Source organism: Cibotium barometz, chromosome 22 (assembly GCF_041138505.1).
Source record: "Cibotium barometz isolate CiBa-2024 chromosome 22, ASM4113850v1, whole genome shotgun sequence".
NCBI lineage: Eukaryota > Viridiplantae > Streptophyta > Polypodiopsida > Cyatheales > Cibotiaceae > Cibotium > Cibotium barometz.
In genome coordinates this window covers 55,166,281-55,189,460 of record NC_141067.1, presented here as the reverse complement: position 1 = coordinate 55,189,460, position 23,180 = coordinate 55,166,281, and the positions used below count along the sequence as shown (strand labels likewise).

Here is a 23,180-nt window from a genome sequence, read left to right as displayed (position 1 = left end):
GGCAGAGAGGACTTGTAATGATTGTGGCGAGAGAGGCCACTATTGGAGGCAATGTCCCAAGCAGAACACCGAGAAGGGTGCCGAATCCTCAGCAGCAACTGTGAAGACTCCAGCTTTTGTGCACATGGAGGTTATGGACACCGGTGTTTCATTTTCTTCGTGCAGGGAGGAGGTTGGAGGACTCTCCGCTCTACGGATACTCGGGAGTGGATTCTAGACAATGGTCCTTCCAGGCACATGACTCCTTCCCATTTAGATTTACAGGATCTGTGCAGGTATTCTGGTCACATTCTTACTGGGGATACATTCACTATCCCAGTTCACAGTGAGGGCAGGCTGGAAATGGTTCCCGATGGCAGAGGGGGGAAGCATTCCTCCTAGGTGTTGTATGTTATATCACTTGGTTTTCATCTGTTTTCAGTGCATTAGGTTTGCAAGACTAGCGTACGGGTGGAGTTTGATGAGCATTTTGTTGCTCTCCGGGACAAGGCAACAGGCCAGGTAGGTTGGGAAGGCGGAGTGGAGAATGGAGTTTACAAACTTTCAGCACTCTCTCTCCTAGGTTCTCAGTTTTGTGATGAGTGGCAGTTTGGTAATGGCCACTTAAGTGTGGATACGCTGCAGGTGCGGGCTTTCCGGGAGCAGATGGTGGATAGCTTACCAGATGATGGCAGCAGTTGGCAGGAACTTTCCGGTACAGATGTTGGCAGGAACTTTCCGGTACAGATGTTGGTAGTTCTTGTGTTCGTCAGTCAGAGGAAACTTTATAGGTAACTTATGCTCTGATGTCTCGTAGCATTCGGGACAAAGAAACTCCTGTAGATGAGGAAGTTCTTTCCACGAGGACCTATTGGAAGGCCAGGCAAGTAGCAGTTGATTACTTGCAGGTGAAGGTGGATGTTGCACATTCTCCAGGCTTTGTGGTTCCGGATTCAGAGGGGGTTGGTGTCATGTGCAAGCATTGCCATGAACATTCCCAGAGCTAATCCAGAAGGGGCCAACAAGAAAAAGATCATTAGAGCTAGGATTTGGAGCACAAGGTGCAGAATGTGGCTAGGGTGGACTTGGAGAAGGACGTGGATACTCTATCGGCTGCATGACTTGGTGCTGTCGGCTGCATACAGATGTTGTCGGCTGTACCAGAGGGGCAAGGCGGCTGCAGGCGCTCCAGATTCAGGCACTTATGACCAGTCGGCTGGCCGACTGCTGGTTGGCCAGCACTCCAAGAAAATCCAAGAGCCTATAAATAGGCGTGTATGCCCATTGATGAACGCATTCATTCCACTAGGGAATGGGTCCAAGTTAGGGACAGATTTTGGTGATGTTCACCTTTTGTATGAAGGCAGCCTAGGGCTGTAGAAGTAGGTACCTTTTTGTACCATATGAATATACTGAATTTCCAGCCCCTCTCTCTCTACTCTCCCTTCTGTCTGCGTTTTTGCATCAGCATGTTCTAGATGGTGTTTAGGGCTGAAAGAAGACCCCCAGAGCTTCCGCGTGTGATAGACTCATTTCTCAGGAATGAAGACCAAGACAATGTTCAGAGTTAGGGCAAGAATGGATTGGGGACATAGATATTATTGGAGACCGGGCCGAGTTTTCAGTGAAAAGGGTTGCCAGAGTTGGATGGATGATAGAGGGACTCCGGGAATAGAGTGGGATGATGACAGTCATCCAAGAAACAAGTTGGAAGCCCGTCATCAAGTTTAGTAGAGGGGGATGTCATGCGCAAGCATTGCCATGAACATTCCCAGAGCTAATCCAGAAGGGGCAACCAAGAAAAAGATCATTAGAGCTAGGATTTGGAGCACAAGGTGCATAATGTGGCTAGGGTGGACTTGGAGAAGGAGGTGGATACTCTGTCAGCTGCATATAGATGTTGTCGGCTGTACTAGAGGGGCAAGGCGGCTGCAGGCGCTCCAGATTCAGGCATTTATGACTAGTCGGCTGGCCGACTGCTGGTCGGCCAGCACTCCAAGAAAATCCAAGAGCCTATAAATAGGCGTGTATGCCCATTGATGAACACATTCATTCCACTAGGGAATGGGTCCAAGTTAGGGACAGATTTTGGTGATGTTCACCTTTTGTATGAAGGCAGCCTAGGGCTGTAGAAGTAGTTACCTTTTTGTACCATATGAATATACTGAATTTCCAGCCTCTCTCTCTCTCTCTCTCTACTCTCCCTTCTGTCTGCATTTTTGCATCAGCATGTTCTAGATGGTGTTTAGGGCTGAAAGAAGACCCCCATAGCTTCCGCGTGTGATAGTTGGTTACAGGTTTCCGAAGGCCTTGAGTGGTCTTCAGCAGGTTTCTAGGACTTGGCATCCCACCGTAATAGTGTTGGAAGGTTGGCGATTTCGAGCGTGTGATCTATGGCTAGAAGGTGCCTTGGATTATCCCATAAGTGGAAGCATGGGAAGTTGAAGAGCCATATATAGGCTAGAGTGGCACCTTGTCATAGTCATCTCCTCCGGTCGGTGTTTTGGGAGGCAGCTCACCGGGAGATGGGAGCCCGGTGGAGGGATGCTGCAGTGCTCGTTGGGGGTGTTCGTGGAGCTTGATGGTGATGCGTCTCCTACGTGCGTTAGTCTTCCGCTGCGCATTTTGACATGGTATCAAAGCTCGGGCGTGTGTGGTCCTGGACGGCTCAGGCGTGTGTGGTCCTGGGCGACCCCCTCGCGCCTCAGTGGCTTGCGGAGCTCGAATCGAGGGAGGGTGTTGGAAGGTTGGCGATTTCGAGCATGTGATCTATGGCTAGAAGGTGCCTTGGATTATCCCATAAGTGGAAGCATGGGAAGTTGAAGAGCCATACATAGGCTAGAGTGGCACCTTGTCATAGTCATCTCCTCCGACCGGTGTTTTGGGAGGCAGCTCACCGGGAGATGGGAGCCCGGTGGAGGGATGCTGCAATGCCTGTTGGGGGTGTTCGTGGAGCTCGATGGTGATGCATCTCCTGCGTGCGTTGGTCTTCCGCTGCACATTCTGACAAATAGGTGTTGATTCTTGTGAGCAATATGATGCCTCTTTGACTTGGAAGCAAAATGGTTCATTGATTTGGTTGATGCATACCAGATTGGACGGGAGCTTCCTAATGAGGCTGTTGAGCTCATGTTTGCAGAGGACTCTTTGGGAGGCAGGATTGCGTATCTTGTGGTTTCTGCAGCATGCGAAGGGTCTTGGACTCTTTTACATAGGAGGGGGATTGACGGATGCAGTCAGACTCCACGGTTGGAGTGACTTAGATTGGGGAGGAGATCCAGACATGAGGACCTTGACATCAGGCTACAGTTTTTCCCTTGGCTCGGGAGCAGTTTTATGGAGCAGTAAGAGGCAACCATCTTTTGCCTTGTCGTCGATAGAGGCAGAGTACCAGGCTGCTTGTGGTGCTGCTTGCGAGGTGGTGAGGTTGCAAAGGTTACTTGGCAGGATAGGGCTTCCACTGGTGGAACCCACGGTCATCCAGAGGCATTTTGTTCGTGAAAAGATTGTTGCTGATGACATCTTGCTAGAGTTCTGTTCGACGGAGGACAGTGCGGTGGACCTCTTCACGAAGTCTCTATCTCAGGCTTTGCTCCGGCGGCACTCCAGCTCACTGGGGTTGGTTCCACATCCAGGAGCTGAGAGGGGGTGTTAGCAGTCATCTCCTGTCTGTATATTTACAGTAGGGCCTCTGTTGTGGGTGTGCCGGCCCGATTTAGGTGTTTTCTCATTTTTCCCCACTCTCCATATTTTTTCCCTATTTTTTCCTATTTTTACTAGGTGTGGGAGGCTGTCCTGTGGTTTTGGGATTGATCCAGGTGATGGCCGACTGCTCTTGTTGCTCCCCGTCTCTCTCTATGGTTGGCATGATGTTTTCCATGTTTCTTGGCTAAAACCATATGTTGGACCAGAAGTGTTTGATGTTTCAGATGAACAGCATCCAGACGTGGTAGACGAAGCAGAAGTCATTGAGCCCGAGGAGATCCTTCTTCATTGTTGGAAGCATGGTTCCGATCGACGGATACGTGAGTTCTATACGAAATTCCGAGATCGAGGTACCCATGAAGTCATATGGCTAGACGAGGAGTTCTTTCAAGAGTACCTCCAGTTGTTGGCGGACTACTTGGAAGCCATGAACCTGCCGCCAAGCTAAGCAGGAGGGAATGTCACATGCACTCTGCACTGTAGTGTATGGTGACAAACTGGCTGATCATCATCAGTGCAACATCTGTACATTATTAGAACCCACTAGGGTGATATTTGTCGTACGCCGTGACCCCATTGTATATCCTCAATCCAGGATAAGTCAGGCATGAGCTACGTCGGTCATTCTCGGCCATAGTCAGTCAGTCAGTCTAAGTCCCTTAACCCACTTAAAAAGACACATTCATGCAATATACAGTTAGTAGAAACCTTAGGGTTTGCATCAGAAAGCATCCTGCATATTGCACAGCATTCATGCATAGCATCTAGACCATTGCAAGAACCTCAGATAGTATCCAAGATTTATATGTGAGGATTACTGTTATTGCTTAGTATTTCATCCACTTATCTGTGTATTTAAGACTGAAAGTAGACTCGAGAGACTTGAACACAGATGTTTGATTGATTGATTGAATGATTGAAATTGTGATACAACAGGCTCCTTATATAGGAGTTCAAGAGACACGAATGAAAAGACACATCCCATGACCAATAGTCATGACTCTAGGCGAAGAGACACATCCTTTGGATGAATAGCTGCAACCATTGGGTGAAGAGTTGCAACCCTAGAGCGAAGGGGTGTGACCAGTCGTCGAAGGAGTGTGGCTCTTGATGAAGAGGCATGTCTCTAGAGTGAATAGTTGTGACCATCCGAGTGTAGGGGTCCTCTATAATCATGTCTCTAGAGTGAATAGTCGTGACCATCCGAGTGTAGGGGTCCTCTGTAATCATGTCACTTCAGTATCTGTAACCATGAGGAGACTGTGTATAATGAACTAAGTCACAATCGTGACATTTCCTCCCATTTAAAATAAAACCCATGTGATTAAATGAGAGTCGGTCGTCTGCCAAAGAATTCTTGGAGGAGTTGAGGATATTGTTGCATTTCTTCATCTGTCTGCCAAGTAGAATCTGACTCATCCAAGTCCATCCACTTAACAAGAAATTCTGTAGTAATCTTCCGTCTTGTTTCTTTCTGACGAACGTCAAGAATCTTCTCAGGAACAAGAATAATGTGATCATCTTCAATCTCAGGAACATAAGAAGATAACTCCGGAATAGATGAATCTCCTTTTATGTATTCCTTGAGCCAAGAGATGTGAAATGTCGGATGAATTTTTTCCCAAGATGGTGGAAGATCCAACTTATAAAATTGACAACTGAAATCTTCTTTATAACTTTAAATGGACCATAGAAACGCGGTCGCAACTTCGGAAAGACTTGACTTTACTGTCTTATATCGATGCGGTGCAACATAAAGCAAAACCAAGTCACCTTCTTGAAACTCAGTATGCCTTCTGTGCTTATTTGCATACTTTTGATACTTCTGCTGAACATGAACCAGTCTGTCTCGAACTTGCACAAGAATATCTTGCATTTCTTGAATCAACTGATCTGCTAATGCCACCTTGTGTTGAAGAACAAAGTTTGTAGGCACAAGCAGAGTGTGACCATATGCTGCTTGAAAAGGAGTCATTCCAGTGACTGAATGCGGAGAATTATTATAAGCAAACTCCACAAGAGGCAAATATTCTTCCCAAGAAGCTAATCTTGTCTGAATATAATGTCTAAGCATTTCTTCCAAAATTTGATTTACTCGTTCTGTCTGTCCGTCTGTCTGAGGATGATAAGCAGAACTGAACAAGAGATTCGTACCAAGAGATTTGAATAAGGAAATCCAAAAATGTCCAGTAAACTTCGGATCTCTGTCTGAAACAATAGATCTTGGCAATCCATGAATTCTGAAAATATGCTGTACGAACAACGCTGCAAGATCTGGAGCAGAAACTGTCTTCTTGCAAGGAATAAAATGTGCCATTTTGGAAAACCGATCAACCACTACTAAAATTTGAGCATTGCCTTTCTGCGAACGTGGCAAAGTAGTGATGAAATCCATGCTTATGCTTTCCCATCTTTCCTGAGGAACTGGCAAAGGCTGAAGCAATCCTTGAGGAAGTTGTCGTGAGGCTTTCATAATTTGACAAGAGTGACAAGCTTTAACAAACTTAATAACATCCTGTTGCATCTGAGGCCAAAAGTATGTTGCTGATAACAGACGATATGTCTTTTTAATTCCAGGATGAGCTGCAAGGGGTACTTCATGATGCTCTTGAATAAGGAGTTTCCGCAAAGATGCATTGTGAGGAACACAAATGCGATCTAAGTAATAAAGTAAATCATCTGCAATTGTATATGCGGCAAACATATTCATTTCTGCAACAGTAGGATGAAGAGATTTGAGAGCTCGAAAGACATCTCCAAAGTCTCTATCTGTCAAATACTCATGCTTAAAACATGCAGGAATCTCCATCTGCACATTTGAGATAGCAAAGTTCGTAGCTCGAGGCATGCGGCTCAAAGCATCTGCTACCACATTCTGTAATCCAGGAACATAGAGTATCGCCATGTGAAAATTCGCCAAAAATTCAACCCATCGTCCTTGACGAGGATTCATCACTGGATGAGTAAAGATGTAGGTCAAAGACTGATGATCTGTCTTAACCACTGAATCTGCACCAAGAAGATAATGCTTCCACGTTCTATAAGCATGAACAATTGCCAAAAATTCCTTGTCATAAACGGGATATCGCATTTGAATAGCCGAAAATTTATGACTATCAAAAGCAATAACACGATCATTCTGCATAAGAACGCCTCCAGATGCTCTATCCGAAGCATCTGTCATGACGTCAAACGCCTGAGTTGGATCCGCAATAGCCAAAACAGGCGTAGTTGTCAACGCATGCTTAAGATCATTAAAGGACTTTTCAGCTTCAAGTGACCAATGCAATTTATCTAACTTTGTAAGGGCCGTCAAAGGAGCAGCAATATCTGAGAACTTGTGAACCTTGGTGTGGTAAAAATTTGCTAATCCCAAGAAAGATCGCACATCTGAAATTGTAAGTGGCAAAGGCCAATCAACAATGACCTTTATCTTCTTAGGATCAACTGCAATACCATGTCCAGAGATGATGTGTCCAAGATATTCCACATGATCTTTGAAAAACTGACTCTTCTTCTTGTTGATGTACAAGACATTCGTACGGAGTACGTCGAAGACAATCTGCAAATGCTGCTTGTGATCTACTAAAGTCTTACTAAAGACCAAAATGTCATCCAGATAAACGATGACAAACTTATCCAAGTAAGGACCAAAGATGTCATTCATCAAAGTCATGAAAGTAGCTGGGGCATTGGTTAACCCAAAAGGAATGACCAAAAATTCATAATGTCCATACTTTGTTCTGAAAGCTGTCTTATACTCATCTCCAATTCGAATCCTGATTTGATGATAGCTTGACTTCAGATCAATCTTCGAAAATACCTTCGCACCAAGCAACTGATCAAAGAGCTCATCGATGCGAGGCAAGGGAAACTTATTCTTGATTGTCTGCTTATTAAGGGCACGATAATCAATGCAAAGTCGCATAGATCCATCCTTCTTCTTGACCAATAAAACTGGAGCACCAAAAGGACTTTTGCTTGGACGTATATGACCTTTATCCAACAACTCTGCCAATTGTCTCTGAATTTCTTGAGATTCTGAATAAGAAACTCGATAAGGAGCTCGAACTGGCGGTGGTTGTCCAGGAATTAGATCAATCGTATGATCTACAGAACGTCGAGGAGGCAATGTCGTTGGCAGCTCGTCAGGAAATAAATCCTTATAAGGTTGAAAGAAGGGCTGCTATAAATAAGAAATATCTGATGGCGAGGATTCCGATTGGTCAACTGTATTATCTTCTGCTTCTCGCAACATAACTAAGGCAGAAGTGCTGTCGCGTTTACGCACTAAGCGTTTGACTTGCATAGCAGAAACCACAGTAATCGGCTTAGAATTAAACAGACCTCGTAATTCCATTTCTCGATGATTATGATAAAGTCGAATGGAATGATCTCGAAAGCTGATCAAAGGATCATACTCATATAACCAAGACTGTCCAAGAATCATGTCATAGTGTGACAAAGGCATAATAGAGAAATTCAGCTGATCCTGATAATCTTGAATCTGAAAATGCAACTGCTGAATCCGTTTACTGCAATGCAAGAAAGAACCATCTGCAAGTTCCACTTGGAAAACTTCCGCACTCTGCTGAGTAGGTAATCGTAACTTGCTGACGAGAGTAGTTCCCACAAAATTAGTCGAGCATCCACTATCAACAAGAACATTGATAGGATGCTGGCCAATAAATCCCAATAAGCTCAAAACTTGATTGGAAAGGTTAACAGGCACTGAAGTATGGTTGTGGGCATTTAGCATTAAAGCACTGACAACTTTAGAAACTCGCACTGCATGAACCACCTGCTTGCCTTTTTCTGACGCAGAAGGATGATGATGTCCATGTTCACCTTCTGGGAAACATTCCATGTTGGAATTCTGGCGAGAATTACGCTTTGGGCACTCATACCACCTGTGTGGTCCATTGCAAATTGTGTAAAGACCTGGAGGGTTGCCTGGAGAGGTTGAAGGTGCCGATGAAGAGGCTTGCTGACCCGCTGAGGTATCGCGGCGAAAATTGCGGCGATTGTTGGGTCGGCGACCTTGCCAGTTGCGTCCTCGATTCCGATTGTTGTTGTTGGAAGAGGATCCTGTTTGGGAGGCTGCTGCCTGACCTGAAAATCTAGGCCGAAAGGGCTGTTGCCGAGTAGATTGCTGACCAGAGGATTGGGAATATTGAGACTCAGGTTGAGATAAATTTCCTCTGCGATTGTGCTGGGAGAAACGAGCACTGTTTGAGGACCGATTGCCAAAGAAGGATGTCCTGGGTTGTCGTCGTAGATCTCCAAGGCGCTCTACGTAGGCAATGGCAGCATCTATGGTGAGAGGGTTAAACTTCTGCACATCTTCCTGTAAGTTGGGTTCAAGCCCATCGATGAAGCTGTGTAGCTTGTCAGCGGGGCTGAGGCTCTCAATTTCCAGAGTTAAACGTTGGAACTCTGTGATATACGCGGCTGAGGATCCTGTTTGCCTCAGGCAGCGGAGAGCAGACCGGGCATGGTAGTCCGCACTGGCAGGTTCAAAGGCCTTGCGGAGGGCGCGCCGGAATTTATCCCAAGTAGGAGTGTGCTTACCATCTGCAACACGTCGTTGCCACCATAGAAGTGCTGTATCCTTGAGTAGTGAACTGGCTAAAGCAACCTTCTTGCTTTCGACCAAATCGGTATTGGTCAAATATACCTCCATTTTGAATATCCATTGGTCAAGCACGCGCTTGTCGCGGGCGACCATTATAAGGGGCAGGCAGTTTGACATCGAGTTTCTTTTTTTGTGCAGCATTAAATATTTTATAAAGAAGTTGGAGTTCTGCATTGTTTACCTCGGCAGTTGGATCTGGTTCATCTTCATTTTCTGCTACCGAAGTCTCTGAAGAAGATGGTTGTGGATCACTGGCTGGTGTGCGCGCTGGATGGGGCCGCTGCAACTGGTCGAGTCGTCTGCTGATGGTAGAGAGACTTGTCGAAAAAGTCTGCTCGAAAAAGTCTCCATCTGCTCGCGTAATGATGTAATGGCCTGCATTTGCTCGTCTTGTTGCGGGCCCTCCTCCTCTGAGATAGATGGCATGTTGGAGCTGCTAGAGTGAGTAGCGCGGAGAAGCTGGTGAAATATGTGGTACTGCTGGAGGAGAGAGTGACAGTGAATCGTCTCCCAATTCTGCTAAGAAATTGGAGCCTAACTCTGAAGGCTCGAAGTCTTCCACCTCGTCGAGAGGAGGTGTCTCTGCAGGGGTTAAGGGAGTGTAATCTGGCACAATGAGCTCGCTGTATACTCGAACCAAGGGCTGAAGGGAGATGATCCGGTTTACTGCATCCACACGGCACTCGTCCAGGAAATATGCAAGATGTGGGTACCGTCCCAAAATAAACTCGTAATGAGCAAGATGGTGTGCTGGACACGTCAAGTAAATATGCCAGATCACCCACGCCTGTAACTGAGTGGCGTGGCGGTGACTGACGTACAATAAAAAGTCCAGGGGACCTGGTACATGAACTGGAGCCGGAACGGGCGCAGGTTCGGGTGCCGGAACAGGCTCTGCAACAGGTTCGGGTAATGGGGCGGGCTCCGGTGTGGGTGTATCGGGAATAATAATTATTTCCGGGGCTGGGCGAGGATTCTCGGGCAATATGGCCTCCGGGACCTCGTCTATGTACGAGATGTAAAGCTCTGGCTGATTGCTGTTGGGTTCCATTGGACGCCTGGTTGAGAAGGGGAATGTGTGCCAGAGTGGAGAGAATTCCCTGGCGTGGCAGCGTGGGAGAGGAGCGAACCTTCCCTGGAACAGCGTGCGAGAGGAGCGAATGGGCTGGCCTGCGGACTAATTCGTTGCGCTGGCCCCATATTCGCTTTGTTGTTTTTTTTTTGACTTATCGAAAGGGCACGTGGGTTTAATAAAAAGGGCCACCCAAGTTAATTAATGGGCTGGCCGGCTGGTAAGATCGCCGTTTAGTAAACCCACGAAGGGCTGCGCTGGCTGAATTGTGGGACGTAGCGCTTATGCACTGGCGGCCAAGAGGTGCGCAGCCATGAGGAATAGCGAAGAGGTGCCATGCGAAGAGGTGCCATCTCTTGGTGCCACCGTTCGTGTGAAGGGATGCGAACCCATGCACGAAAGGGCACAACCCGATGAAGAGGCACACGAAGGGCTACCAGCAGGAAATCTCTGCGCACTCACCGGGTACGCCACACACACATCTGTGCATCTGTCTTCTATATGTGAATTGAGAAAGAAGGTTTAGGTTACCTCATACTCGTAGATGTAGGTTCCATCTTTCTTCTGCTTCCATACAACGCCGGGTAGGGGAGTAGAGCGGAGAGGGTGAGAGGCTCACAACCGTAGGCCTGGGAAAATTTTTTGCTCTGATACCACTGTGAGGATTACTGTTATTACTTAGTATTTCATCCACTTATCTGTGTATTTAAGACTGAAAGTAGACTCGAGAGACTTGAACACAGATGTTTGATTGATTGATTGAATGATTGAAATTGTGATACAACAGGCTCCTTATATAGGAGTTCAAGAGACACGAATGAAAAGACACATCCCATGACCAATAGTCATGACTCTAGGCGAAGAGACACATCCTTTGGACGAATAGCTGCAACCATTGGGTGAAGAGTTGCAACCCTAGAGCGAAGGGGTGTGACCAGTCGTCGAAGGAGTGTGGCTCTTGATGAAGAGGCATGTCTCTAGAGTGAATAGTTGTGACCATCCGAGTGTAGGGGTCCTCTGTAATCATGTCACTTCAGTATCTGTAACCATGAGGAGACTGTGTATAATGAACTAAGTCACAATCGTGACATTATCTAGGATTTTTTGGGTATTTTTCCCAGCATTTTTAGCATTTTATACATCATTTAGACATTTTATTTGGACATGTGCAATTGGCCAGCACTGTAGCCAGCCGACTGGCACACTTGTCCATATAAATAGAGGCTTTGCATAATCATTTAGTCATTCATCATATTCAGCAAGCGAGACATCAAGCGCTTGTCATCCTCAGCCTCAGGAGCATAAACGATTGCAGTTTCAGCCCTCTCTCTTCAGCGTTTGTCTCCTACAGCCCTAGGCGCCTCAAACGCATGAGCATTCAGCCATCTACATCAGTCAAACGCATCAGTTCAGCATTCAGCCAGCATTCAGCCTTGCGTTTTCTGCATCCATACAGTTTTCAGCATTCATCCATTCATCGTTTTGCTCCAGCCACTTGGTGAAGGTAAAACGCAACAGTCTCTATCTCAGGCTTTACTCCGGCGGCACTCCAGCTCACTGGGGTTGGTTCCACATCCAGGAGCTGAGAGGGGGTGTTAGCAGTCATCTCCTGTATGTATATTTACAGCAGGGCCTCTGTTGTGGGTGTGCCCACCCGATTTAGGTGTTTTCTCATTTTTTTCCACTCTCCATATTTTTTCCCTATTTTTCTCTATTTTTACCAGGTGTGGGAGGCTGTCCTATGGTTTTGGGATTGATCCAGGTGATAGCCGACTGCTCTTGCTGCTCCCCGTCTCTCTCTGTGGTTGGCCGACTTCACACGTGTTGGCACATGCACTCTGCACTGTAGTGCATGGTGACAAACTGGCTCATCATCAGCAGTGCAACATTTGTACATTATTAGAACCCAGTAGGATGATATTTGTCGTACGCCGTGACCCCATTGTATATCCTCAGTCCAGGATAAGTCAGGCACGAGCTACGTAGTCATTCTCAGCCATAGTTAGTAAGTCAATCAGTCTAAGTCCCTTAACCCACTTAAAGAGACGCATTCATGCATATACAGTCAGTAGAAACCTTAAGGTTTCTACTGACTGTATATGCTTAAAGAGACGCATTCATGCATATACAGTCAGTAGAAACCTTAAGGTTTGCATCAGAAATCATCCTGCATATTGCACAGCATTCATGCATAGCATCTAGTGTCACCAGCCTGGACATTTCCTAGTATGAAAAGGGGTCTGGTGGACTCCAGGATGTCTAAATATTTGGAAAGTACAAGCTGTGGGAATGGGGGATTATCCTAGAATACAAAGGACCACACTCCTAAAATTTAGGAGAGTTGCTATTTTTGGCCTGACTCCGATGGAAATTCTGTTCGCGTCATTACATCTGGAATTGAGCAGATACCAGGCGTTGGCAAAGTGCCTATGACAGAATGTCTACTAGTTGGGATATTTTTAGAGATAAAGTTTATGGAAGGACCCATCTCTTAGATTGGGACATGTGGCAAGAAAGTGGACCAAAGTGAGACAAGTGGCCTGACACTTGTTAGAAAGTGGATCAAAGTGAGACAAGTGGCCTCACACTTGTCACTTCAGCTATTGTGTGGCTCTCCACTTGTCATTGTAGCCTTCTCTTGCCATTTTAGCTCATGGGAGGCCCAAATCTATAAATTGGAGCCCTCTCTCTTCATTAATGGAGGCTCTCTTGCTGCACACTAGCCTCTACCACCGTTACAGGCTGCCCTAATGATGGCTACTCTCTTTCTCTCTCTCTTGAAGGCTGCCCATGAAGAATACCGGCTGTTGGGGACTGTTTTGGAGGCTTCCATCGCGAAGAAATACTGAAGGCAAGGGTATTTAATCATTTATTATGATTTCTAGCCATTGTACTTGTTGTACCAGTCTTTGTACTTGTTGTACCAACCATTGTACTGGCCGTACCAGTCCTTGTACTTGTTGTACTTGCTGTACCACCCATTGTACCGACTGTATCAGCTTCTGTACTTGCTGTACCAACCACTGTACCTACTATACTAGTCACTGTACATGCTGTACCAGCATTTGTACTTGCTGTACCTGTTATACCAGTCAACCATTGTACATGCTGTACCAGCCATTATACCTGTTGTACCGGCTGAATGGAGAGTTGTACTTGCTGTACCAGCTCTATTGCATGAAGACCCGTGGTTTTTGGGGAAGAATCAGTACCCACACGGAGGTAAGTGGATTATGTTGTTGGCTCGGCTTTTCTACAGCCTATGTTCCGGCTTGGTTGCCTTGTGTTGGGCTGTGTTATGGCATTTGTATATGGATAATCCGGCATCTCCCGTGGGGAGAGTAAGGCCCTCAAAGCTTGTACATGATATTATTCTCTTTGGGTAATAAAATACTCCAAGGGGGGGGTCGGCCCATTCCGGCCTCTATGCGGTGTCACACGTGCAAGCTCCATTTTCAGTATTTGTGGATGTTATGTCCAAACTTTTATGTTTTATGCAAAGTGATGATGGATATGTGTTAAGGCTGTGGCCATGTTTAAATATTTTAACATGCATTGATGGTATCAACAAGTGTGTCAAAGGCCCTAGTCCCTCGGGCATCCGCCGCAAGTTACATTGGTATCAGAGCATGGGCTTTCTTGGAAGCGGAGGCTTCCTTCTATCAATAAGGAAGAGAAAAGATCTCAAGTGGGGACCACACTTACCATCATTGCTTTTAAGCATGGCGAGCCGCTTCATAGCTTATGAAGCAAGAGCATGAGCAGTAGATAGCTTGTTGGTCTAAGGATTTATGAATTCACAGAATTTATCTTGGAAGTATGGAGTTGGCTTTATGAGCACATGTTTAGCACTCTTTCCATATGGATATTGTGGATTATATTATCAAGCTTACAAGCAAGCTATATGGAGATATATCTCAGGATATCTTAAGGATATGGTGACGAGATATTTCTCTTGGCTTCATGACCAACCTGGCAAAGAAAAGCTAAGTATACTTTGAGTTTGCAAAGTTAGTGCTTTTGCTATGAAGTGTTTTTTATGTTCACTAATCCTTGTGTAGCCATGCAAGGAGAAAGGTGGTGTTGTTTGCCTTGACATGGTTTCAGGGAATCATTGTTTATTGGCTCCCTTTATTCGGATGGATTATATCTATGGAGATTTCTTTCTTGGACGAGATTTATATAGATATTGGGCTTCACAAGCAATTTCTATGGACGAATCTATCCGAGTTTATAGAGAAGAAATATTTGGATATCTCATGGATATAATGCTTTTATGAATAAAAGTCTACCTCTACTCCAAGGTGTGTGGTTAGCACGGAGTATGTGGTAAGAGTTATGGTATACAAGAATTATGGTATACAGGTCTATGGATTCCTGGTCTTCTTTTCTAGGGATTTGGATCCATCCTCAGGTTTATGGATTATGTTTATGACTCCCTTTTATTGGGATGGATTATTCTATATGGCTCCCTTTATTTGGGATGCATTGGACTTATGGAACTCATGGTTCACATACCTTGTGTAGTGTTCTCTTGTTCTACGTGCTCTCTTGAAGATTGTTTCTACCATGTGTGGGTGGAACAATAGAGAGCAGATGGAAGGGAACATGGGCACTTCAAAGGGTAGTGACAAGCACAACATACCCTGTGTAGTGTTCTCTTGTCCTACGTGCTCTCTTGAAGATTGTTTCCACCATGTGTGGGTGGAACAATAGAGAGTAGATGGAAGGGAACATGGGCACTTGAGAGGGTAGTGTGAGTTGGTGGCCAAAATGCCTATAAACTATGTGTAGCAGAAATGCTTATGGAACACCAGGTTATCTATGCCTGTGAGTGATTGTTTTATCTTGTTACTTGAGTCCACCTCTCATCCAAGGTGTGTGGTCAGAGTACCAACACGGAGTGCAAGTGGTAAAGTGGACATGACGCCTGGTTGGCACGGGACTTATGTCTATGCCAAGGGTCATGTGGACCGATGCCTTGTTGGTAGGAGACTTATTTTGTCTCGCCCATTTACTTGGGACATGATTATGATATCTTGACTTATGGGACTGTTTTGGCTCGCCCATTTATTTGGGACATGGATTTATTTATCTTTATGCCATATTAGAATCACTATCTCCCCATACAGAGGCCAAGAGGTTCATTGTTAATCTCACCATGCATGTGGATTCATGTTGGGATTGTGAGAGGGTAATTCAATGAACACTCCACCATACACGTGGATTAGTGTTGCGATTGTGGAGTGAGTGTTTCATTGTTTCCACACCATGCTTGTTGATCAGAGTTGGGATTGTATGGGAGAACATGGGAACTGTTGGGATTGGGAGAAAGGATTGCCAGATGAAACCGATCCCGTCAAGTGGGAAGACTCCGTTGGACACCCACACGCGTAATAGCACAACTTTAAAACCACAATTTGAAATGGACAACTTAATACAACTTGAAATTGAATTGAAATGAAATGGAAAGATGGACACCAGCACTGGGGCCGGAACAGGCCGACCCCCCCTCAATATATGATATATTTATTGGGAGTATTTAACAAATACAATGCTCCATGGGTTCCAAGAACCGGATGATGTCCATGTACATATGAATACAGTACCAAACAAAATAGGCTTGAAGTCGAAATTCGATGTATATGCTCGAAGCAGAATGACCACTAGCGTGGTCCAATCTCTACAGTCCTGTGCTTTCACTGGACTCCGCGGAGAGCGCCTCACTGGTGTTCTGAGACCACGCACAAACAGGCGCTCTCGTACTAACGCCTGGCTCTCCCCATCTCAGCACCTTTGGACCGAGGTTCTTCAATAGCTTGGACTACTCGGCACCGAACGGGTGTTTCCGTGGGGGGTGAATCCCTTATCAGATTTAACACACAGTACTTTATTTAAATCTGAAAAAAAAAATTCACTTACTTGTGTTTGCCTGCTTGACGTGTCACTTACTGAGCGGGGACGCGTGCCAGTGAGTCGTGAAGTCTGCTCTGTCTTCTGACGAGTTTTAGTGCATGTGAACAGGTGGTAAGTATATTGCACATGTTATTTTAATATTTCATATTCTAACCTTTTGTTTTATAACGTATGTTCACATTCATTTAGAAGTGGGCACCCACTTAGGGGCCAAGGTGGGGAGTCCCACTTAAGTGTGTGTGGGGGTGGGTGCATGGGCACCTACCCAAGCCACCTTGGAACTGGCCACCCACATGCAAACGTGGGGAGCCAGCCCAAATCTAATGGTTTAACTCCACTTTATTTTTTATAAAAAAAAGCCTTCACCTCCATCGTAGTCACCCCCGACGATTGGCTTCCATCATCTTTCGTAAAAGAAAAACAATTCGGCGACCACCTCCTGCGCTTGTTTTCCCAGGCGGCTGGCTGCCCTATCGACTGCACTACAGGCTGCTGCGTTCATGCAGCCAGGCGGCTGCAGCCAGGTGGTGATTGCTCTTCATAACAGGCTGTGCAGCCTCCTCTTGCAGGCAGCTGTGTGTGTCCACTCCCTTCATAACAGGCTGCACTTCATCCCCAGCAGGCGGCTGTCCTTCACAGCAGACGGCTGCCCTCCACCTCCAGTGGGCGGCTGCCCTTTCCTCTGCAGGCAGCCATAACAAGCGGGTTCTGCACGCTTCCTCCTTCTCACGCTGCACATACACTCCAGAGGGTTGTGCGCCTCCTCCTCCTCCTCCTCTGCACAGCAGCTGCCATCACCAGAAGGATACAGCCGGTTGCTCCTCCACGCCATCTTCTCTCCACGGTAATGAAATCCATGGAAATGCTTTCCCATTTCCCTTGAGGAATCTCCAGCGGATGGAGTAGTCCTCCAACCTTAAGACGTTCGTGTTTATTGACCTGGCACTTACTGCATTTCAGCACATAAGTTTGGACGTCCTTAAACAAACTAGGCCAATAAAACTGTCTTTTTACTAGTGCATAGGTCTTCTGAACCCCGGGATGACCCGCACTTGGACTATCATGACTTTCTTTAAGAATTTGGGTCCGAAAGTCACCAATAGTTGGTACACATACTCTATCCTTGTAGAGTAAGTACCCGTCGTCAATGGAGTAATTAGCATATTTCTCCCCCTTGACGAAGTTTATCACTCCCCTTTGAAGCCGTGGCAGTCAAAGGTGATGAAGGGCCTACGTCAGAGCTCTCCGGCTCCAAACTATACCCAGAAGACACGGCTAGTCTCTCCGGACTAACTCTCGCTTCCCTTCCCGTTGCACCTTCGGCCAGTCTCTCCGGACTAGCAATCCGTGCCAACGAGGGAGGTGGTCGCGTCTGTGAAGAAGTGCGTACGCGTACAGCGTGCCAGACCTGTGTAAAAGATGGATCGTGCTCACATAAACCACGTAGTGACTCCAAGAAATCATTCTTGAAGACTGTGAAACTAAGTTCATTAATCTGTGGCATGCGACTAAGTGCATCTGCCACCACGTTATACTTACCTTTCTGGTAACGTATCTGAAGGTCAAACTCCTGTAGAATCTCCGCCCACCGAGCTTTTCTACCCTTCAGTTCACTTTGACTTGAAAGCCATTTCAGACTTTCATGGTCCGTCCGGACCTCAAAAGAAGCACCATATAAATAGTGTCTCCACTTTTTCAGTGTATGAACTATCGCTAGTAACTCTCGCTCGTAAGCCGAGTAGTTACGTCGCGCACGATCTAACTTTTTACTCTCAAATGCAATTGGGCGTCCTTTTTGCATAAGTACGGCCCCAATGGCCTCATTACTAGCGTCTGTTTCCAAGACAAACGGCTCATTTGGATCGACAATAGTCAAAACAGGTGCAGCTGCTACGGTCACCTTGAGCTTATCAAAGCTCTTCTGTTGGGCTTCCCCCCAACTAATGTTTTTAGTTTTTGACCGTAACTGGTTAGTCAACGGGACTGCGATCTTCGCGTAGTCCTTCACATACTGTCGGTAGAACCCCGACATGCCAAGAAAAATCTGCAGTTCCTCGAGATTCTTCGGCGCTAGCCATTTAAGAATAGCCTCTACTTTTTCTGGCTCCATCCGCGTACCATCGGCGGATAAAATATGGCCAAGGTAGTGAATTTCTGTTTCAAAAAATTCACATTTGCTCTTCTTTGCAAATAGTTTGTGCTCTCGCAACAACTCGAACACTAGACGCAAATGCTCTGTGTTCTTTCTGTGTCTTACTGTACACAAGAATATCATCTAGGAAAACTACTGCGAATTTTCCCAGATATGGACGTAAAATGCTGTCCATCAGCGTCATAAACGTCTCTGGAGCATTGGTTAGCCCAAATGGCATAACCAAAAACTCAAAATGCCCGAAACGGGTCCTAAATGCTGTCTTCGTAACATCTTCTGCTTTAATTCTAACCTGATGATACCTTGATCTTAGGTCTACTTTTGTAAAGTATCTCGATCCATAGAGTTGATCAAACAACTCATCCATGCGTGACATCGGATACTTGTTCTTAATCGTTATCTGATTAAGAGCTCTATAGTCTATGCACATCCGCATAGATCCGTCTTTCTTCTTTACCAGAAGAATAGGTGATGCCCACGGACTTGAACTAGGCCGAATAAAGCCTTTGTTCAAATATTCCATCAATTGTTTTTCCACCTCCTGTGCCTCGGAGTGGCTTAATCTATAAGCACTAAGCAGGTTTGCTTATAGGTTTTGATCCTGGCATAACTTCGATGCCATGGTCTACTTCTCTAGATGGTGGTAAGCCATCTGGCAAATCATCAGGAAAAACATCCTGAAATTCCTCTAATAAATTCATTAAAGTATCTACGTACTTTTTCTTTAATGTCTCTTTCACCTTGGATTTTTTCTTGTTTGAATCGCATGCATGCCAAACAGGGTTTTCAAACAGTGGGTCTCGTCCAAGGCTATTTTGTTTTCCTTGTTTATCTACGTAAACATCATCTACAGTTTCATCTACGGAAACAGAATTTAAAAGAGGGTAACAAGCATATAACTCTGCTATCTGGTCTCTGCGGACCGCTGTGCACAGCTCCATGGAGGAAATAAGTGGTGTGGCGGGGACAGTACGGTCGCTCTGCAGGGTAATGACTCTACCTCCATGCTCAAAACGTAGCGTATTATGTAGGTAATTCCGAGCTAGACTAGGGCCCAAGCCATACAGCCACTCCCTGCCTAGATATACGTCTGCTCTGGCTAAGTGCATGACCTGAAAGTCAAGCGGAGCCTCGTAGTCCTGCATAGATAATGGGACCCCCAATACTACGGTATTCCATACTATTTTGTCATATCCGTTGGCTAGGCCAACAGTATACTCATGATCGCTCCGGGTCTCAATCAACCCCAACTTCTTGACTAACGAGTAGTTCAAGAAGTTGTGGCTAGCTTCATCATCGATAAAAACTGTGACTCTACGGCCACCTATGGTGCCATACATGCGCACCATGTCATGCGGACCTACAGTAGGCTGCCACATCGCTGGTGTCACCGAACAAGCGTGATGCTCATCACTATGACACACTGTCACCTCTTTGAACTCTACGGAACTGAGAGGGAGTCTGCACTGTGTGCAACTGCCTAGAGGATTTACCATCTCTTTTGGGCTCGTTGCCACTCGTGCTGGCTTTAGGCTTTGGACACTCAGCCTTCGTGTGCCCTACATCGTTGCAATTAAAGCAGCGATTTTCCTTTTGCGCTTTAATATACTGCTCTTTCTTTTGGATTTCGCTGTCTCTTTTCTTCTTGGATGGTCGCAGTTTTTTAGACCAATGACCACCCTGTTCTTCTTGGTCCATCCTATCCCCTTGCTTATCACTGCGGAACCCTTTTCTTTTAAGGCATGACCTCTTCTTCTCACTACCTTCGGCCCTGCTAGAACCACCACGCGCACTACGGCGCTTGATGTCATCAAATATCTGCGCATACTTAATTGCCTCTGCTAAGTTTTTAGGCTATAAGGGCTCTACGTACTCAAGGTAATCATCTTTGAGGCCTCTTTTAAAGCCTCGCAATGTCTGGAATGCATCGATCCCCTTTAGCTTGAGTACTATCTCCCTATAGTCTGAGATGTATTGAGTAAGGGATTTGTTCTCCATCGAGCACTTGTCCCATAACTCCCAGCTTCTCTCCACCTCATTAACAGGCAAAAACTCTTTTCGAAACATCGTTTCAAACTCCGTCCAAGTGGCAGGACGAGTTGTTAAACCCATCCACCTTTTGTACGCTTTGCCGGTTAATGAGAGGCTAGTCTCTACGGGCTGTATCCGGCTAGGCTGCTGTCGCAGCGCGTGCAAATCTGACCACTTCGCTCTAGAAACAGGTTGACCGAGTCCTTGTTTCTTTCCTTCTCCTCGCCACCAAAACTAGGCGGCTTTAAGTCTTTTAATAACGACGAAGCTGTCTCTACGGACGGCCCCGCAGGCGCATCGGCCTGTACTCCTGCAACCACTGGCGAGGCTACGCTCACCCGTGCCGCAGGAGCTCGGCTACCACGAGGAGTCGGAGTACTAGCCGAGGCGGTTGTCAGTGCATCTAACCGTGTGGAGATGCTCTGTAGCATCGTGACTAAGTCAGCCTGGACTTAACCCATATTGTTCAGTTTTGCATTAAGATATTTAAAAAGTCCACTAGAGAGCTCCGTCTCTGTCAGGACGTCGGCAGGGTCCAATAGGTCATAATCGTCATCGTCATATTCCAAGAGGTCCTCCTCGGTCCCCTCGGCGACGTCGGTGTTTATGTCCTCTGGCTCATCGGCCAGAAAGGGGTCATCTGCTACTGCGGCCGCTGCGGGCTCGCTGGGTCCTAAGGCGGGGTCAACAGACGAGGAGGGATTGGCGGATCACGCGTGATCGACGAGCGCACTCCGGACCGGACAACGGTCGGGCGTATACGGCCTGACAATTCGGTCGGGGTCAAACTCGCGACCGAGGACAAGAGACTTGAAAACCCTAGAGAAGTAGAAGGCGGTGGGGACACACTACGCCTAGCAGACATCTTTAATTCTTGCACAAAAGACAATGCGAGAACTCGGAAATTACAAAAAAAAAATGCTAATAAAATGAGCAGTGGTGGAGAGAGAATAGTCACCCCCCTTACGGTCGATTGCGACTGTCGTCGACTGCCGATTTGTGTTGCGCTGCGAGCCTCTACAATCGTCGCTACTCCGGGATGCTCCGATCCGAGAGAAAGATGTTAGAAGTCATCTCCTGTCCAGTTTTATACACCAGGGCCTTTGTTGTGGGTGTGCCCGCCCTTATGAGGTGTTTTATCATTTTTCCCCACTCTCCGCATTTTTTCCTTATTTTTTCTATTTTTTCTGTGGCTTGGGAGGCAGCCCATGTGCTGGCCGACTGCTGAACTGGTCCACGACTGCATCTATGAGGTGGCCGATTGCTGATGATCTGGCTGACTGGAGATGTGTGCTGGTCGTGGAGTTCTCAGGGCCAGTCGGCTGCCTACAGCAGGCCGATTGCTGATGTGGGGGCATATAAATAGGCCCCCAGCCCCATACCACTTATTGTATCAACTACGGGATCTTCTTGTGTATATAGAGCAGAGTTACACGCCTTCTCTCTTGTGCTGTGATTTTCTGCACTGCGTTTTGCTCTTGTGTTCCCAGATCTGGTCATCATCTCCGCTGCGTATTCTGACATGGTATCAGAGCATAGGCTCTAGATAGGTCTTGGGATTTGTGTGAGCAAGAGGGGGACTGTTGTGTGGCTGATTGGTGGACTGTTTTGGACTGTTTGGGAAGAGGAGAAGCAAGAGGACGACGGGCAGATTTACTGGACAGCCACTTGCAGGTTTTAGTTCTTCTTTGTTCCCACCCACCCACCCTATTCAGAGTACATCCCCGCAATGGCAGATCTGTTTGACATGGCCGAGAGACATGTGAAGAACCCGACACTCCCCACGTTCCCGGTGGACCGTCAGTTGGACGGGAGCAACTACGGCATATGGAAGGTTATGATGGAATCTGTTCTGGAGTCTTACGACCTCGCTGATTTCGTCGTTGTTGGTAATCCACGGCCGGAAGTAGAGGAAGGGGAGTTACCGTCAATCCGAAAGGACCGGGAGGCCCAGACACAGATATGGGACCGTGTCAACGCCAGGGTCCGTTCGTTTATCTTTCTCAACTGCACACCGCAGGTAATCAATCATGTAAAGCACATGACGCTGGCCAGAGGTATATGGCAGCATTTGGCCTCACTTTACAACAGGGTATCGCCCATGAAGAGGATTTCCTTGGAAGTACAGATGCGGGTTATGAACCCTGCAAAGTCGTCGACGATGCGGGAGCATATTAACAAGCTGCCTGCTCTTCAGCAGGAAGTTCTTCAGGCTGGGAAGGAGATATCGTCAGAGGACATGGCCATCACGTTGCTGTCACATTTGCTTTCTTCGTACTCAGCATTTTACTCGTCTTTGATTACCAGTGGCAGGCTCAGCACCATCACGTGGGAGGAGCTTGTGCCCATGGTCCTGGACCAGGAGAAACGATTCACGAACCCTCCTCAGGGTGGAGGTTCAGAGGCCTTAACTGGCCAACGGTCGAAAGGCCGTAACTCGGGCAAAGGGAAAGCTTCATCGGAGAAGTCTTCTGAGAAGAATTCCGACGCTGACCGCGAGAAACTGAAGGCAGAGAGGACCTGTAATGATTGTGGCGAGAAAGGCCACTATTGGAGGCAGTGTTCCAAGCGGAAGACCGAGAAGGGTGAAGATTCCTCAGCAGCAATCATGAAGACTCCGGCTTTTGTGCACCTGGAGGTGATGGACACTGATGTTTCATTTTCTTCAGGCAGGGAGGAGATTGGAGGAC

At 46.6% G+C, this 23,180-nt stretch overlaps 2 protein-coding genes across 2 annotated transcripts in view; one reads left to right on the top strand and one right to left on the bottom strand.

Annotated features, from left to right (window-relative positions):
• Positions 1 to 23,180, top strand: part of ISI1 (binding protein) — a 43,264-nt gene that overhangs the window by 15,892 nt on the left and 4,192 nt on the right. The gene's annotated exons all lie outside the window — the stretch shown is intronic.
• On the bottom strand, positions 9,643 to 11,461 carry LOC147626734 (uncharacterized). The gene has a single exon (XM_086816754.1). It carries the CDS (start codon positions 10,368 to 10,370, stop codon positions 9,756 to 9,758), a length of 615 nt encoding a protein of 204 aa, XP_086672880.1. The 5' UTR covers positions 10,371 to 11,461; the 3' UTR covers positions 9,643 to 9,755.

Excerpts from the sequence above, each read along its gene's own strand:
- LOC147626734 (XM_086816754.1), bottom strand. The coding sequence starts at position 10,370 with ATGGAACCCAACAGCAATCAGCCAGAGCTTTACATCTCGTACATAGAC.